The sequence below is a fragment of the Chiloscyllium plagiosum genome, chromosome 4 (genome assembly GCF_004010195.1).
Source record: "Chiloscyllium plagiosum isolate BGI_BamShark_2017 chromosome 4, ASM401019v2, whole genome shotgun sequence".
Taxonomy (NCBI): Eukaryota; Metazoa; Chordata; class Chondrichthyes; order Orectolobiformes; family Hemiscylliidae; genus Chiloscyllium; species Chiloscyllium plagiosum.
Window position 1 is genome coordinate 14,409,842 of NC_057713.1, and position 19,771 is coordinate 14,429,612.

General features: G+C 41.3%; 1 protein-coding gene across 1 annotated transcript in view; it reads left to right on the forward strand.

The window, feature by feature from the left end:
• LOC122548766 (piezo-type mechanosensitive ion channel component 2) overlaps positions 1 to 19,771 on the forward strand; it is a 746,345-nt gene that overhangs the window by 450,693 nt on the left and 275,881 nt on the right. The window contains exons 7-8 of the mRNA XM_043687533.1: positions 194 to 407; positions 12,421 to 12,589. Of these exons, the coding sequence (XP_043543468.1) occupies positions 194 to 407; positions 12,421 to 12,589 (383 nt within the window). The remainder of the gene's footprint in view (positions 1 to 193; positions 408 to 12,420; positions 12,590 to 19,771) is intronic.

The following is a 19,771-nucleotide window of genomic DNA, read 5'->3' on the forward strand; positions in this document are numbered from 1 at the left end:
AACAGGTTTGTGCTGTTGTAATTCTAGTACATTAAACCTTTGTACATCCATAAACAGATCGTTTCATTTTCCTTTAAATTAATGTTCCAAATGTATGAAGATATAGATCAAAGAACTCTATTACATATTCTTTGCTCTTTGCCCTTCTGTAACTCAGGTAATTTTAATAACAATGTGTTATCCTTTTCTCCAGGCATTACGCTACCATCTTTGAGCTCAGGAGTATACTTCTTTGTATTTTTGGGATTGTGTACTTGGTGGAGCTGCGGTAAACAGTTTGATCCACTGATATTCAGCTGTTTGTGTGTATTAATGGCTATATTCAGTGCAGGACACTTGATTGGACTGTATCTTTACCAGCTGCAATTCCTACAGGAACTCATTCCACCTGGTGATTTCTATGCAAGGTAAATCATAATAAGACTTAACTATATGTCGTGTCGATATTTTTTATTGTATATTTAAAGTCAGTGAAGGGAGCCAATTGGCCCATTGAGTTCAATCTAGCTCTCATCAGTCAGATCCACCCCTGCAATCCACCTCCCCATCCCAACCTCCATAGCCCTGCAAGTTACTTTCCTTCAAGTACCAATCTAATTATCTTTTGAAATCAATGATCATCTCTACTTCTACTACCCCAAAAGCTTAAATGTGTGTTCCTTAGTTCATGTATAATTGGTAAATATGATCCATTCTTCCTTGTCTACCTTGTCTAAATTTGTCTCAACCTTGAACGCCTCTATGAAATTTGGATCATCCACATCAATGGATTGCAGTGTGGATATAGGCAGAGCAATAATAAGCATGAGGTTTGTCTTGAAATCCTTGTTAGCAGAGAGGGGAAATCTTTCTGAATGATTAATCAGTGATCTGCAATTTGTGGAGTTAGAGGCTGAGGGATGACCTCATAGAGGTTTACAAAATGATGTGGGACATGGATAGATTAAATAGACAAGGCCTTTTCCCTGAATTGGGGGAGTCTAGACTAGAGGGCATAGGTTTAGGGTGAGAGGATTTAAAATGGACCTAAGGGACAACTTTTTCACGCAAAGCATAGTGCATGTTTGGAATGAACTGCCAGAGGAAGTGGTAGAGGCTGATACAACTACAACATTTAAAAGACACCTGGATGGGTATATGAATAGGAAAGGTTTAGAGGGATATGGGCCAAGGGCTGGCAAATGGGACTTGATTAATTTAGGATAATGGTTAGCATGGATGAGTTGGACCAAAGGGTCTGTTTTTGTGCTGTACATCTCTATGACTCTATGACATTATGAGTATACCCTACTTCAAATTCTGCAAAGTATAAAGTATATTCAACATTATTGGACAATTTTTGAACTATCTGTTAAGGACTGTTGATTAAGCTTCTTTAGACCCTAAAGAAGTCCAACTTGAATAACCAAATCAGCCTGTTTTTGAGGGAAACTAAAATTTAACTGATTCAGTTCCCCATAAAGTACCCAGGGTAAAATGACTGATGAGTAGTGCAATTCAATTTTGAATTTTATGCCATTGCATTAATTTGATATTGCAATTTTAGGCACATAGAGGAATTACTCCCTTTCAAGGGTTCCACAGTATTTCATTTTTAAAAAGATACCAGTCCCTGTAAATTTTCTCCAGAGAGAGAAGCATTCAGCTTTGTCCAACTTGTCTCACTTTAGTCCAAAGCATCTTCAATTTATCTTTCATTTTATTTTCAATTTATTCATTGCACTGCTTGCATGTTTCAACACTACCATCATATGGAGCACATGTAGCTCTGATTAACTGCAACAATGATTAAACAGTTTGTTTCTGTTGCAGCATGCTTCCAAGACAGCCCAAGGTTTTGAAATTCACAATCAATGAAGGTTATACTGCAGGGAATTTTGGAATATAAAATTACCTGATGAGTATACACAGGTTAACATGAATTCAACAGCCTGAAGACTGACATTTTATTTTTTTAAGTTATATAATAACTTCAAAATTACAATCATAACATACCACAGTTTACAATGTTGTAAATTATAGTCATTAGATGGGCTAACGGTCTATGGGGAAGGGATATATCACTGTATCTTTTGGGTTATATCTATCTGAAACTATTAGCACTGACCTGTTAATGCTTAAAAGTGCGGAGAAAGTCCCCTAACTAACTAGTGTGGTCTTTAGTAACAGATTTCAGATGAACATAGATACACTGGTTCAATGAACTACACAAAACAGACAAAATTTAGTCCAAAAAAGTTTAAAATTAAGCATATTGGGAGGAAGAATAATGTGTCCCAATATAAACTAAATAGTACAGTTTTAAATATGGTGTAGAAACAAATATAAATATGTCACTATTTTCATTTATTCATGGAATGTGGATATTGCTGTGCCAACATATATTTGTCATCCCTAATTGCCCTTGAGAAGGCAGTGGTGAGCTGCCTTCATGAAACACAGCAGTCTATTTGGTCTAGGGATCCCAGTAATGTTGAAATAAAATAAAGAATTGACGATCTGAAATAAAAACAAAAATTGTTGGAGAAACTCAGCAGGTCTGGCAGCATCTGTGGGAAGAAAGTAGAGTTAACGTTTCGTATCTGGTGACTTTTCATGAGTTCTGATAATTCCAATAATTCTATTAGAAAGAGAATAAAAGAATTTTGATCCAGCACCAGAAAAATAATGATGACATTTTACTGAGACAGGAGGCATGTGACTTGGAATGGAACTTGTCCTTCCAAATAGTTAATATGGAGGTGAGTGGCCTTCCTTAATTGCTGCAATTTATGGATGTTGATAGATTTTATCCAGCAACAATCAAGAAATGTTGAAATAATCCCAAGTCAGGATGTTGAGTGGCTTGGAGGAGAACATGCATCTGCTGCCTTTATCTTTCAAAAGAAGATAGTGGTTGTGAGTTTGGAAAGTGCTGTGTAAGGTGCTTCGGTGAATTTCTGCAGTGGTACATGCTATTGCTACTGAGCATTGGTGGTGGAGGGGGTGGATGTTTGTGGATGTGTTGTCAATGTGTTGTTAGTGCTGCACTCATCCAGGCAAATGACGAGTATTCCATCACACTTCTGACTTGTGCTTTATAGATGGTGGACCCAAGATTTGGGGAGTAAAAAGCTGAGTTATTCACTGCAAGATTCCTAGCCTTTATCCTGTTATTGTAGCTACAGTACTTTTATGGCTAGTTTCTGATCAATGGTAATCACCAGGATGCTGATTGTGGTATGGTGATGCCATTGAATATCAAGGAATGGTGGTTTCACTCTCCTGTGTAGGGATTATCATTGTCTGGCACTTGCGTGACACAAATGTTTCTTGCCACTTGTCAGTCCAAGCATGACATTGTTCAGGTCTTGCAGCAACTGGAAACAAAATGCTTCAGTCGGGTATCTGTAGAGCTACAAATGGTGCTAAATATTGTGCAATCATCAAAAAGGAGTTGACACTTCTAAACTTAGGATAGAGGGAAAGGCATTGATGAAGCATCCAAACCTAGGATTCTACCCTGAGGAATATCTGCAGAGATGGCTTGGAGCTGAGATGATTGACTTTGAATAACCATAATTATCCTCTTTTGTACTGTGTATAACTCTGACCATTGGAGAGTTTTACTCCTGATTCCCGTTATCTTCACTTTTGTTAGGGCTTCTTGATGGCAAACGTAGTCAAATGCAGTTACTCACACCTTATCTCTGGAATTCAGCTCTTTTTACATATTTGAAGTAAGAGTGTAATGAGGTCAAGAGCTGAGTGGCCCTTGTCAATTCCAAACTGAGCAGGTTATTGCTAAGTATGTCGACAGCACAGTTGATGACTCCTTTCATCATTTTACCAAAGACCGAGAGAAGACAGGTGGAGTGTTAATTGTTCAGGGTGGATTTGTTTTCCTTTTATGTACAGGACAAAGCTGGGCGAATTTCCACATTGTCTGGCAGATGCCAGTGTTGTAGCTGTATTAGAACAGCGTAGTTGGGGTTCGGCAAGTTCTAGAGCACATGTCTTCAATTCTATGGTCAGAATGATAGGTCTCATTGCTTTTGTAGTATTGTTATCACACAGAAGGTTGAACTCCTCTGTTAGTTACATCATACATTCAAAAAAGCTCACCTTGCCTCGTAATCTGTTAAAATGTGAGTGACAGAGAGCTCCCAAATTCTACTATTTAAAGAAAAAAATCAAATTATTTTTCCAACTCCAATAGTGAACATTAAACAAAAAAAAATCACAAATCCAAGCCCCCCTTTCTCTTAACTGCTTACTACCTGACTCTAATTCTATAAAAAATGCTGTTCCAATAAGACACTTATTAAAATTACATTAACTTAATCTCAAAACCACACACTCTCTATCTTCTCCTGTGTCTTCACTCTTCCAGCTACTGATCTTCCTGGGTCGTCTTCTTTTTTTTTACTATGAGTATGTTTCACATGAAAAGGTACCTTTGATAGAGAGTGTTTTCTAATTTCTTTGAGAGCAAGATATTATGCTGGCAGTTAGCTCTCCGGCACTTACTCTCTCTATGGCAGTTGCTCTCCCTCTAATTTTCAAAATACTCCCATGACACATTAAATTCCTTTAATTTGATTGGTTTCCAGGTGTCAAAACAAAAACATTCAAGTTCCATTGGCTTCTGCTATCCTGAGCTTAATTTAAAATTATTGGTTAAATTCAAATTGTTGTCATAACAACAACCAAAACTCATTTAACAGCAAATGTTACATTTGGAACAGCCCAACCTTTAGCTGGCAGCTGTGGCTGTACTTTAAATTCAGAAAAGCATTTTCTTAAAGTGACCATACATGCCTTTCGACTTCATAACAGTATTCAATGCCACCAACCCATTTCTCCATTTAATGTGAAGTGAATCAAATTGACTGAAGACTGGCATCTCTGATGCTAGGAGAAAGTGAGGTCTGCAGATGCTGGAGATCAGAGCTGAAAATGTGTTGCTGGAAAAGCGCAGCAGGTCAGGCAGCATCCAGGGAACAGGAGAATCGACGTTTCGGGCATAAGCCCTTCTTCAGGTGCTAGGGCTGGCATCTCTGATGCTAGGGCTGCTGGAGAAGGCCAGCCTAAGTTCAGGAGGGCCCCAGCATGCTGAGGGATTTCTGCACAGATGAAGCATACTGGTATCACTGATACAGGAATATAGTCTTGGACCTTCAAACCCAGTCCGTCATTTGATCAAATAAGGTTTCAGTTCCTTTTTCCTGACTGGCATCCTCCCAGCCCTCTAATTGTCTTGAATCCCTTATCAGACAAGATTCTACATAATTCCACATTGAATTAATTCAATGAATCAAGCAAGAACTACTGTCTTGGGAAGAGAAATCCACAGACTATTGACAGAGGGGCTGCTGTCAATAGTCAGAATAACATGAGAGGATCTGACAGAAGCAGAAAGCAGGAATACTCTATCCTCCTCTGGCATGTTTTTTTATCAATACTGACCTGAGATGGACCCAAATTGAGTGGAAACTCAAGACGGACAGTTACCCTCTCACTTTGCCATTGAGCTCATGAGGAAAATGATGTGCATGCATCTTGTTATGAACCAGGCCCAACCTCTCAAAATATTTTAAAGCTGGTAGCCAAGACCGTAACTTTGCTATTTGTTTTAGGTAAGTGTATAGTGGATATTCCCGGATTGAATTAGCAGATCTGACTGCCAAGTTTTAAACAAAAAGAATTTATTTACAAAATTACAGAATGAAACACAAAAAACAGATAATAGAATACCAGATAACTTATCCTATCAAATAACGCGACAGACTATCCCGACTTAATGATGCTGTTCTGAAAATACTTGCATCAGTCCCAATAAACACAGAGGAAAGATGAAACAAATCAGTGCTTACTGGCTTGAAAAAGAGAGAGTACCCAGCTGGACTTGCCCCAGCAGCCTTTCTTCACACACACTGCTGCTGAACTGAATCAAAAACTCAAATCTAAACGAAGCCAGCTACACAGTGATCTAGCCACTTCCCTTTGATTATACCGGTTTTGTTTAAGACATGGAAGTCTTAGGCCAGAGGCATTATCTGTTAAGGATAAACAAATAGGGCCCCAATAAACCTTTCAAACCCAGCTTAGTTGGAGCCTAGCCAATTACCTCCACTCTGGAAAAGAATCTTGTAAAAAGACCAATATTGTGACAACTGCCCCCCCTTAAAAAAATGAACCATCAATATCCAAAGATGGCCTCATTTTTCAAAACACCAAAAAATAAAGGTTAGTACCCTAAAACACGAATATATATTCACTGAAAATAAACATGAAAACAGACACAACTACATTTGGATTCCGTCTGTGGTTCTCCTACCACTGAACACCTTCATCTCTCATTCGAGTCTCAATAATGCATCGGCAATCATGTTTTCTTGACCCGCCACATGCACAATTTTCCAATTAAATGGCTGTAACAACAGACTCCATCGTAACAGTCTGGCATTTTTGTCCTTAAATTTCTCCACAAATTTCAATGGGTTATGATCATAGAAACATAGAAAAAATACAGCGCAGTACAGGCCCTTTGGCCCTCAATGTTGCGCCGATCCAAGCCCACCTAACCTACACTAGCCCACTATCCTCCATATGTCTATCCAATGCCCGTTTAAATTCCCATAAAGAGGGAGAGTCCACCACTGCTACTGGCAGGGCATTCCATGAACTCACGACTCGCTGAGTAAAGATATACGATTGTCTCAGATGCATTGCTGGTAATATAAACACTGAAATGTTGTAGCGCCAACACCAAGCTTAAAGTCTTTTTCTCAACTGTCGAATATTTCTGTTGATGAACATTCAACTTCCTGGAGAAATACCCAATAGGTCTTTCTATCATCTTGTCGTCTTCCTGCAGGAGCATAGCACCGACACCCACATCACTAGTATCAACAGCCACTTTGAAAGGCTTTACATATTCAGGTATGGCTAATACCGGGGTAGTCATTAAGACAGCTTTAACGCCGTCCAATGCCTCCTGACAGTGCGCAGTCCACTGAAACTTTTTTTGCTTTATTTGAGCAATTCAGTCAGTGGAGCAGCCACTCTGCTAAAATTCAGCAAAAACTTTCGATAAAATCCACTCAATCCCAGGAACCATAGTACTGTTCTTTTTGATGATGGTATGGGAAATCCCCCAATTACTTTTGTTTTTGTATCCCATGTGGCCATTTGTCCATGTTTAATAAAATGGTCCAGGAAGGTGACTTGGGCTTTGGCAAATTCACATTTAGCTAGATTTATCACCAAGCCTGCCTTCCGAAGTTGATTGAACAAGTCCATTAAATGTTGTAAAAGTTCCTTCTACATGTGATGAAAAATCACCAGGTCATCGATATATACCACACAATTGGGTAATCTGGCAATGATCTTATGGGTTAGTCTCTGAAATGTGGCCAGAGCATTTTTCATCTCAAATCGTTTAATTTTAAACTGATATAGTCCACGAAAGTGAAATCGTCTTTGCTCTCTCTGACAACAGTTGAAACTTTATTGCTGGAACAGCACAGCAGGTCAGGCAGCATCCAGGGAACAGGAGATTCGACGTTTCGGGCACAGGCCCTTCTTCAGGAATGGCCTGTGCCCGAAACGTCGAATCTCCTGTTCCCTGGATGCTGCCTGACCTGCTGTGCTGTTCCAGCAATAAAGTTTCAACTTTGATCTCCAGCATCTGCAGACCTCACTTTCTCCTCTCTGACAACAGTGCTTGCAAGTAGCCTCTGAGCAAGTTCAACTTAGAAATTGCTTCATCTTAGAAGTTGCTTGTCCCACCTTTCCAACCGCAGAATTGGAATGCATCAGTCTTTGTAACTGCATTGACTTTGCAATAGTCCACTCATAACCGTTAGGTACCATCTGGCTTTGGCACCATTACTATAGGTGAGCTCCAGTCATTGTAACTCACTTTGATTATGTCACCTTGGAGCATGAGTTTAATCGCCTTCTGAACCTGTGCCAACTTTAGAGGGCTATGCCGATAAAGATATTGCTTAATTGGAACAGCATCTCTTATATTTACCTCATGCACAATTAGGTTAGTACTTCCCAGTTTATTTCCACATATCTCCCCATGTGATAGTAATAACTCTTTCAGGTCATTTCAATTTTTCTCAGGAAAGTAATTTAATGATTTATCCCAATTTTTGACAAATTCCTCATTGTCCAATTTAATTTGAGAAATGTCCAGTTCAGAATCCTCTGAACTTGGTTCTTCTCTCTGTGTTGTAATCATTAACACCTTCTCCTGCTTCCCTTCCCTGTCAAAATACCTTTTGAGAATATTCACATGACACACTGTGAGATTTCTTCCTGTCTGGAATCCCTATCAAGTAGTTCACCTCACTCAATTTCATTTCGATTTGATAAGGTCTACTAAATATTGCTTTTAAACATTCACCTATTAATGGAAGTAACACTAATACCGTATCCCCAATAGCAAAATTGTGAATTTTTAATTTCTTGTCTGCTTCCTGTTTCATTGCATGCTGCGATATTTTTAAATGCTGTCAAGCCAACTCCCCAGCTCTATTTAATTCTTCTCTAAAATTTGACACATATTCCAAATGGGTAACCTCTGAATTCTGACTTACTAATTCCCCCTTAATCAATTTTAATAGTCCTCTCACTTCATACCCAAAAACTAATTAAAATGGACTGAATTTGGTAAATTCGTTTGGTGCATCTCTGATCACAAAAAGCACAAACGGAATTCCCTTATCCCAATCATTCGGATAATTCTGACTACAAAGCCTCATCATTGTCTTAAGTGTTTGGTGCCACCTTTCCAGCACTTCCTGCGATTCTGGATGGTAAGCAGTTGATTTGAATTGTTTTATTCCTAGGCTGTCCATAACTTCCTTGAATAGTTTGGATGCGAAGTTTGACCCTTGATCCAACTGTATCTTTATTAGTAGTCCGTATCTAGTAAAAAAACTTTGAGTAATTCTTTTCCAATTCCATGGGAGACTGGGTAGCAAGGTTAGATCCCATGGAATACAGGGAGAACCAGCCATTTGGATACAGAACTCGCTCAAAGGTAGAAGCCAGAGGGTGGTGGCGGAGGGTTGTTTTTCAGACTGGAGACCTGTGACCAGTGGAGTGCCACAAGGATCGGTACTGGGTCCTCTACTTTTTGTCATTTACATAAATGATTTGGATGTGAGCAAAAGAGGTACAGTTAGTAAGTATGCAGATGACACCAAAATTGGAGGCGTAGTGGACAGAGAAGAAGGTTTAACTCAGATTACAACAGGATCTTGACCAGATGGGCCAATGGGCTGAGAAGTGGCAGATGGAGTTTAATTCAGATAATTGCGAGGTGCTGCATTTTGGGAAAGCAAATCTTAGCAGGACGTATACACTTAATGGTAAGGTCTGTGGGAGTATTGCTGAACAAAGAGACCTTGAAGTGCAGGTTCATAGCTCCTTGAAAGTGGAGTCGCAGGTAGAGAGGATAGTGAAGAAGGCGTTTGGCATGCTTTCCTTTATCAGTCAGAGTATTGAGTGCAGGGGTTGGCAGGTCATGTTGCGGCTGTACAGGACATTGGTTTGGCCACTGTTGGAATATTGTGTGCAACTCTGGTTTCCTTCCTATCGGAAAGATGTTGTGAAACTTGAATGGGTTCAGACAAGATTTACAAGGATGTTGCCAGGATTGGAGGATTTGAGCTATATGGAGAGGCCGAACATGCTGGAACTATTTTCTCTGAAGCGTCGGGGGCTGAGGGGTGACCTTATAGAAGTTTACAAAATTATGAGGGGCATGGATAGGGTAAATAGGCAAAGTCTTTTCCCTGGGTTTGGGGAGTCCAGAACTAGAGGGCATAGGTTTAGGGTGAGAGGGGAAAGAGTTTGGAGGGATATGGGCTGGGTGCTGGCAGGTGGGACTAGATTGGGTTGGGATATCTGGTCGGCATTAACGGGTTCCCATGCTGTCCATCTCTATGACTCTATGATGTGAAAGCCTTAGGCCAGAGGCATTATCTGATAGGAGTAAACAAAAAGGGCCCCAAATAAACCTTACAAACCCAGTCAAGTTGGATCCTGGCCAATTACCCCCTCTCTGGGGAAACAAAAAACTCAAGGGTATAGTAACCTTGTAATAAGACCAACATTGTGACAATTTCCATCATCCAATGACTGGCTTACTGGGTGTTGATTTCCATGATAGCGATCAATGTCTTGATGATATAGTCAAAGATAGTAGGCATGCAACAGCACTCATGGCATTATTAGGCTCGTATACTGTTTGAATGGGGATTGGGAAAGTTCTGCCAGAACCTGAATCTTAACACACTTAATGCTGCATGTCCAACATCTGTCACCTCACAGATGACTCTCAAGGTAAGTCAGCAGCCTGGGGATCAGCACGTGTTTGGCCTCTCACACTTCCCTGACTGCCGCGTCCTCCAAAAGCTGATAAGGCACACGTAAGCACTTATATTAGATGGTGGGTCCAAATCAAACTTGCAACACATAGCATAGCCACTGACATGAAAGTATCTATGTGTGGTAGTGAATGTGAGGAAATTACATGACTGCATACATGTGAACATATGAATTAAGTACAGAAATAGGTCATTTGGTCCCTCAGTCCTTCTCTGGCATTTGGGAAGATACTCTCTGATGTTACCTTCTCCTTAGAGAGCAATCAATATTCCCTGGACTCAATAGCTGTCATTTCCTATCATTTGGAAATTTGTGGGAAACTGTGGAAAATAATGGAATAATGATCACTACAAACCTTCGAGAGAGGAGCATTCATACATCAACATCTGTACATGACATATATACCATCCCTTCTGTTCTCCTAAGATTCATATGTGTTTGGTCATTGGGTCATTTATGCTGTTGCATGTGTCGCTGTCCCTTGATGAGTGTTCTAAAGCCTCTTTTTCCATGGCTGTAAGGATGGCAAAAATTACTAGCCCTCCATTAGTCCTTGGTATTTTAGGATTTCCAATCCTTGGGAAACATGGAAGTGCAATGTTAATAACCTTATTAGATTCCCTACAGTGCGGAAACAGGCCCTTTGGCCCAACAAGTCCACACCGACCCTCTGAAGAGTAACCCACCCAGACCCATTCCCCTACAAATGTACCTTTCACTATCGGCAATTTAGCATGGCCAATTCACCTGGCCTGCACATCTTTGGACTGTGGGAGGAAACCGGAGCGCCTGGAGGAAACCCATGCAGACACAGGGAGAATGTGCAAACCCCAGACAGCCGCTCGGGGCTGGAATAGAACCCGGGTCCCTGGCACTGCGAGGCAGCAGTGTTAACCACTGAACCACCCCATTAGAACAGACACAATGCCTGTTTGGCTTGCACATTAACTGCTGCCTCTACAATCTACTTGATTAGACAGGAGGTGTGCTCAAAAAATACTCTTGCATTGTTTGAGAGTTTTGGTGGAGAGCATCAAAGAGTTGTGACAGAATTGGGGACTCACGCAGGATATTTGTTTGAGGGTGCTGGAGCAATGACTTCTCACATGCTGATGAAAGGATGACTGCTCCCATAGGCTGTTCAAGTGATGCCTGCCCATGGACAGCTTGCAGGCTTGACTGCTCAGAGGTTCCTGGCAGGGCTGAATGCTGCAACTGAATCAGGGGTCATTAAACATGGTGTCAGCCCTTTCTTCCTTAACAGCTGCAATTGCTACTTCTATTCATACCACCAAGTGGTCAATCATACTGTTTATCAGTTGTTAATTGACCAGTTATTGTGAAACCGCTGAGGAAACAGATATTGAAGTCTGAAGACCATTGTTGCCTATTTTCACTTCCACCTTCCTTTTCCCATCAGGTCATGTAAACTCTCAACGAGTAAGTGCATATTTGTTCATATTGGTCAATTAAGATGTCCAAAGATTTGCAAGCAATGCATTGCCTTGCACGTGATTATGGGGCAATTTATTAACTTTTTTCTCTAAACTTCTTTGTAAAATTACTGTTAGTTCTGTTTTAGATTTGTGTGAATGAAAGTTAATATATATGGAAGTATAAATATAAAGTGATTTAAAATTTGCTGCCCACTAATTTGTTTTTACTGAGGCTAAAGAATTGCTTCAGCCAATGCTCATTAATTTTGTCTTTAGCATGGCAGCAAAAAACTTATTTTTTAAATGTTACTATATTAAATGTTGGTTTAACAACAAAGCCTCTAAACTAGAAGCTTATTAGTTTCAGGTTAGAGTTTACTTTAACTTGTCGCAATTATTTAAAATGGGCAACATCAGATTCACCACTATTTGCATCCTTTCCAGTTTATCTTTCTTTTTAAAATTCTAAGTATACTTATTTTATTCCTTTACCAACATTGTTAGTAAAATAATAAATGCTTAATATGTAAAGTCATATTATTTCAACTTGAACTTTGATGACAAGTTTATTATCTCTTTCTACCTCTGAGAACAGGTTGTTTGGTGTATCACCAGTCATTCAAACAAATTGCACGACTACCTGGAAGATTATAGCCAATCCCAATATGCCTTGGCCCCAACATGTCAATCCTATCATGCTGCTCTTACTGTACTACACTTTGGCTACACTCATACGACTCTGGCTTCAAGAACCAGTTATAAGGGTGAGTAATGTTCAATATTTTGGAAATTTAATCTTTTTATTCCATGTTATCTCATAGTGGCATAAATTTTGACATGAAAAATCCAGTTTCTTTGACATTATAAAACATCATGCTATCAAAATCAATTGTGTTTAAGTGTTGCAACAAATTGCCTCTACGCTACATGCAGTAATAACTGTTATGGACCGGGCCAGACCCCCTCAAAACATGTCAAGAAGGTAGCCCAGATCTTAACTTTTCTAGTTGTTTTGAGCAGTCTTTTCCCTGGGGTTGGGGAGTCCAGAACTAGAGGGCATAGGTTTAGGGTGAGGGGAAACATATAAAAGAGACCTAAGGGGCAACCTTTGCACGCAGAGGGTGGTACATGTATGGAATGAGCTACCAGAGAATGTGGTGGAGGCTGGTAACATGTAAGAGGCATTTAGATGGGTATATGAATAGGAAGGGTTTGGAGGGATATGGACCCTTGGTTCAAGAACTGGGCAAACGCAGAGTGGAAGGATGTGGTGCAGGAAAAGCATAGCCGGTCAGGCAGCATCTGAGGAGCAGGAGAGTCGTGTTTCAAGCATCTGTGCAGAATGGAACTTTATTCACAGAAGCCAAGAACACTATGGAGCCATTGACAGCAGACAGCCACTACATTCAATGGCAGCAATGTAACCCAAGGATCTGGATGCAGTACTGCAAGAAGCTCAATGTCACCAAATGTGCTGAAGGTCAGTGAAAGTATCTTCAAGTGCTATTTTTCTACAACTGAACCACTTCTCAAGCCACCACCATTCCTTGTCTCATTTACCAACCTTTCGTATCTTTCATCGTATGCCATACCTTCACACATTTAGCACTGCAGTGATGTCATTTCATCTCACAGCTTTCACACTGGTTAACAGTATTTCAGCTGGTCAACAGGGACACCCATGGCTATATATCCTCACCTTGATGGAGGAGACAATGCGCACCACAATTGGAACGTCCTTGACTGAGACGCTTGTCAGCTGCAGTACGAGAAGGTCTGACTTTCACTTCTAATTCTCAAGTGTCAGATTGAGCATGCATGCACATACTTTTTGCTTTTTCAGCTTCCTCTAACCACAACCTTACCCTTGTCCATTTTTCCTATCAGACTGTCAAAACTATAACCTGACCATGAATTAGTGGAGGATCAAGATATGCAAAAGGGAAAAAAGAGTCTGATTATGAAAAAGCAATGTTCCTCGCTCACACTTTCAGTCATCAGGTCATATAGTGATACTGTTGATCTTTGAAGGTGACATTTTATATGGTAAAACACCAGGCAAGGAAAACCTCTAGCCAGGTCAACAGAAAAAGCTCAAGTGGGTGCCAGATTGCTGAAAAGTGTGTTTGCTCTTGAGTTCTGTTTCAGAGGAGTCATGCAAGAATCTCAGTGGGGTAGCAGACAGAATAAACAGAAGGCTATGGATAATGGAATGCTAAATACAGGCATGAGCTTGCCATAAAGTCTGCAGTCAAGTCAAGGAACATGGAGGAGGACGGCAATCATTTATATGCCACTTCATGCAGAGCTTGAAACTCATCTTTCTAGGGCAAGAGCCATCCTGAAAGGTCATCAGTTGTCAGCAGCCTTTTGTCAGTTATATTGCCAATATCATATGGGACTATCTGGACAGATAAAAGAACTGGAAGGACAACCAGTAAAAGGAATGCACAAGGGTAACGAGTTGATTTCTCTGTGGAATATTTAATACTTCCATCGAAATTTGGAATAATTGTTTTGTAATGTCTTTTATTACACCATTCTGGCTGAGTGGAGTTTATAATAGCCAGAGAGAGGGTAAATAATAGTAATGCACCATCAGGGTTCAATCACTTGTGTCACTGTTGAAGCAGCCAATCATGGACATCCTCTTCCAGCAAGGAAATTTCTTGGAATTTTGATATTACAGCAGTCAGCAAGGTCAGCGTTTATTGCTACTCTTAACTGCCCTTGAGCAGGTAGTGAGCACCATATTGTTTATATACAATGTTGTTCAACTCACCATGGACCCAAGACCTCCTCTTTGGATTTTGGCAGAAGAATCTTTGGACTGAAAGTATTAACTCTACTTCTTCCTCTACATACGTTGCCATTCCTGCTGGTTGCCATTCTCCAGTATTCTCTGTTTCATTTCAGATATCCAAAACCTACAGTATCTTGTTTCTATATGAGTGCTTTCCTTGGCCATTTCAGAGATCAGTTAAAACACAACTACAATGTCACATGTAAATGTGGCAGGTTTCCTGTTGTGAAGGACACCAGTGAAGCAGATAAATTTCACAACAATGCAACTGTTTTGGTTGAGGAAACTTGAATTTATATCCGTTGCATGCAAAGAAGTGAGAATTCATGACATGCTATCGTGTTCACTGCCTGCTTCTCAACCCATTCATGGAATCCCTTTATATAACATTGGAAGCTTTTCGGTATGGTCCTACATAAGAGATTAGCATATAAAATTAAAATGCTTGGGATTTGAGGTGGTGTACTGACATGGCAGAGAGGAAAGAAAGAGTAGGACTAAATGGATCATTTTCTGCGTGAGTGGTGGGGTTCTTCGGAGATCAGAGTTTGGACTCCAGCTATTTACAATATATGTTAATGATTTAGATGAGGGCAATAAATGTATATCTCCAAATTTACAGACAACTGAAAGCTAGATAGGAGAGTGAACTGTGAGAAGGATGCAGAGATGTTTCAATGTGATTAGGACAAGTTGCGTGAGTAGGTAAATACATAGCAGGTCAAGGCTAATGTGGATAAATGGTCTGCACATAATTTGCACTATGGTAGCAAAAACAGTAGGCAAATTGTTAACTGAATGGCTATAGTTTGGTAAAGGGGGAGATATAATGAATGATGAAATAGGTTTGAGGAACCAAATGGTCTACTCATTTTCCTATTTTCTGTATGTCTATAAACTGGGATGCTGCAGAAATACCTGTTGCCACATGCAAGGAACTGGAAATGAAGATGTTCATGGCCATGGTCACCTTTACAGCTACTCCTAATGCCATCCTCATTCTTCTCTGAGACTGTAAATAAAACATCAGTCAGCACCTTGTGAACTCATGGTGTCGCATACTCTGTTCACCTCTGAAGACCCTGAATCAATATGGCTTCCTGCTGGGAGTTAATCTTTCCCTCCTTAGATGAGGACTCATCTTGCTGTGTATTGCCTTTTGTAATTTTCCCTGCCATGTTGAGGACCAAAAGGATATAAATTTTAGCATCAAGGTGTGGAACAAATGATTTATGATGAATCCTTGAAATGAGAACCACTCCACTCCCTGCAGACCTCATCAATTTTATGTGGCAGTACGTTCTTCAAAACGTCTGAACTTACAGCAATACCCACTTGTTTGTCAATCAGCAACTAAAATTAAAGTGGTAGGAAAATGGGGGTTGATCTTGCTGCTGGACATATACTCAACACTGTAAGGCTAGAAGAAGGTATTAACTATAGTGCTGAGGATGAAAATTTTTTTTATCCTTCTGATGTCAGTGTTAGTGACTTATCAAAAAGGACATCTGCCATGGCCTGCATCAGAAATGTACACATATTTGTAGATTCTAATTTGGACTCAAAACAACATCCAAAATATTGAAAATGTGCTCACTACAAAATCGAATTTTGTGCAAAATGGGCACATGCATCATTTCGGAATGTTCATTCCTTACTTATGGCTATATTGTCCATGAAGAATAATGCAAACCATTGTCTTACATAATGCTAACAGGTAAAAAAAAAGTGAAAGCTAACATTGTTTTTCATGCTTCAGTAAGCATTGTTTTGAGAAAGAAGCGTAGAGCTTTCAAGCCGTCTTGGTGTGGGATGGAGGTGTAAAGAGAATGCACATCCATGGTGAATAGAAGGTGGTTAGGGCCTGCGAATTGAAAGCTGTCAATGTGTTGCAGGGCATCAGAGGAATTCCAGTTGTAGGTGGGGAGGGAGTGAACCAGAGGAGTAAGGATAGACTATTGTTTTGATTTTCCTCTTTTTTTATTAACATGAAACCTTTGAGAAGGCAGTGGTGAACTGCCTTCTTGAAGTGTTACCATTCCTTTTGGTGTGGGCACACTCACAATGCCATCAAGGAGGAAGTATGAGAATTTTGATTCAGCAACACTGGTGGAACAGTAATATATTTCAACCTCTATATGGTAAGTGGCCTGGCAAGGAAATTGCAGATGGTGGCATTCCAATCTATTTGCCCTCATCTTCTAGATGAAAATGATCCTTGGTTTGGAAGGTGCTGTCCAAGGAGCTTTGGTGAATTTCTGCATAACATCTTGCTGGTGCACACTGCTGCTACTGAGTGTCAATGATCGAGGGACTGAATATTTGTGATGTAGTGACAGTGAAATGCCACTTTGTTCTGAATGGCGCCATACTTCTTGCATTTTTTGGAGCTGCTCTCATCCATATTCATCTTCGACATTCCTCCTGAGTATTTGTATCACTAGAGATGCCTAAGTATGACTGTTGCACAAATAGCATGTGACATTGAGATTGCCCTTCTCTTATGGTAGCTTGACTCTGAGCGAGAAGGGCTGCATGTTGTACTTTTGGAATTTGTATTTGGGCAGTCTAGTGCAAACTCATCCATTTGTAGTGATCTTGGCAAGTACTGTTGTTCTGAGAAAATACAGGTTCAGACAACTTGCTTGCAGTTATTGCTGTTCCACTGGATTCTGCATCTCTATATCTACATTAATCAGGATTCTAACTATCAGAAACTCTCGAGAGATGACAATCTCGTAGTCCCCACAGCTTAAAACTGTTATGCGAGGTGCTTTCTAATGTCTAACAAAAACAGAAATTACTGGAAAATCTCAGCAATTCTGGCATTATCTGTGGAGAAAAATCAGAGTTAACATTTTGAGTTCAGTGACTCTTTGTCAGAAAACCTTCTAATTTATCTCTAACTTAAGTTTGTACCTCTTAGACAAGGAGGTGCAACTTGTCCTGGACTGCTTCTGAACTGGGGAAATGTCACAGTTTCCAGGAAAGCTGCCACATTTTCTGTGTATGCCTGTAATTAAGAAAGGGAGAAAGTGAGGACTGCAGATGCTGGAGACCAGAGTTGAAAAGTTTGGTGCTGGAAAAACACAGCAGGCCAGGCAGCATCCGAGGAGCAGGAGAATCGACGTTTTGGGCATAAGCCCTTCTTCAGGAATGAGGCTGGTGTGCCAAGCGGGCTGAGATAAAAGGTAAAGGGGAGGGAATTTGGGGGAGGGGTGCTGGGAATACGATAGGTGGAAGGAGGTGAGGGTGAGGGTGATAGGCCGGGGGTGGGGGGGGGACGCGAAGGGGTCGGGAGGGGGCTTAACCTACTGCAAGAGGAAGCTGGAGAAATCTACATTCATCCCGTGTGGTTGGAGGGTTCCTAGGCAGAAGATGAGGCGCTCTTCCTCCAGGCATCGTGTGGCCAGGGTCTGGCGATGGAGGAGGCCAAGGACCTGCATGTCCTTGGTGGAGTGGGAGGGGGAGTTAAAGTGTTCACGGGGCGGTTGGGTTGGTTGGTGCAGGTGTCCCAGAGGTGTTCCCTCAATTAGGTGGCCTGTCTCCCCAATGTAGAGGAGACCACATCGGATGCAGCAGATACAGTAAATGATGTGTGTGGAGGTGCAGGTGAAGTTGTGGTGGATATGGAAGGATCCCTTGGGGCCTTGGAGGGAAGTAAGGGGGAGGTGTGGGTGCAAGTTTTGCCTTTCTTGCGGTTGCAGGGGAAGGTGTCGGGAGTGGAGGTTGGGTTGTTGGGGGGTGTGGACCTGACGAGGGAGTGGCCGAGGGAGTGGTCTCTCCGTAACGCTGATAGGGGTGGGGAGGGAAATATATCCCTAGTGGTGGGGTCTGCTTGGAGGTGGCGGAAATGATGGAGGATGATACGATGTATCTGAAGGTTGGTGGGATGGAAGGTGAGAACCTGTGGGGTTCTGTCCTGGTGGCGATTGGAGGGGCGGGGTTCAAGGGCGGAGGTGTGGGAAGTGGAGGAGATGCGGTGGAGAGCATCGTCGACCACGTCGGAGGGGAAATTGCGATCTTTGAAGAAGGAGCCCATTTGGGTTGTTCGGTAGTGGAATTGGTCCTCCTGGGAGCAGATGCGGCAGAGGCAAAGGAATTGGGAATATGGGACGCGTTTTTACAGGTTCAGGGTGGGAGGAGGTGTAATCTAGGTAACTGTGGGAGTCGGTCGGTTTGTGGTAAATGTCTGTGTTGAGTCAGTTGCCCGAGATAGAAATGGAGAGGTCTAGGAAGGGGAGGGAGGAGTCTGAGATGGTCCAGGTAAATTTGAGGTCGGGGTGGAAGGTGTTAGTAAAGTGAATGAACTGTTCAACCTCCTCGTGGGAGCACGAGGTACCGCAAATACAATCATCGACTTCGTGATGGGGGATGGAAGTGTACAGGGACTGGATGTCCATGGTGAAGATAAGGCGTTGGGGACCGGGGAAACGAAAATCATGGAGGAGGTGGAAGGCGTGGGTGGTGTCCCGAACGTAGGTGGGAAGTTCTTGGACGAAGGGGGACAGGACAATGTCGAGGTAATTAAGAAAGTGTTGAAGGAATGTCTTCTCTCGGGTGGTTGAGACTTTGGAAATTCTTGCTACAGAGAGTTGTGGAGGCAAACGTCTTTTGTACATTTGAAGTTGAGATAGCTTCTTGATCAGTAGAGGAATCCAGGGTTTCAGAGAAAACACAGCAAAGTGGGCATGAGGAATGTTTAATCAACCATGATCGTGTTGAATAGCAGAGCAAGCTCGAGGAGCTGAATGCCCTACTGTTGTTCCTGTTTCTTTGGTTCTTATGGTTTAATATTTCTATAAATATGTGCTGTACACTGCAGATCCATTTTGTACACAATGGAATTTATTCTGCACATAGGTATAATGTTCCTCAAGTTTCTTCTATTCAGATGAACACTCAGCTTCTGATGCTGAGAGTTCAAAGATATAGTCAGACTTATTTTCAGGCTCAAGGAGAAATATCGTACATTGCCAAACATGAATCATTCTCCAGGCATACTTGTGTGTTATGAATCAATTAGTTCAATGTTCTTGTTGACATTTTCTAGTTTCCTTGCATGGTGCATCAGAGTGGGAGGATGTCTTTTGTGATCTTTTCCTCTACATATTCTTCCTCGGTGTAGGCTTCAGTATCTTTA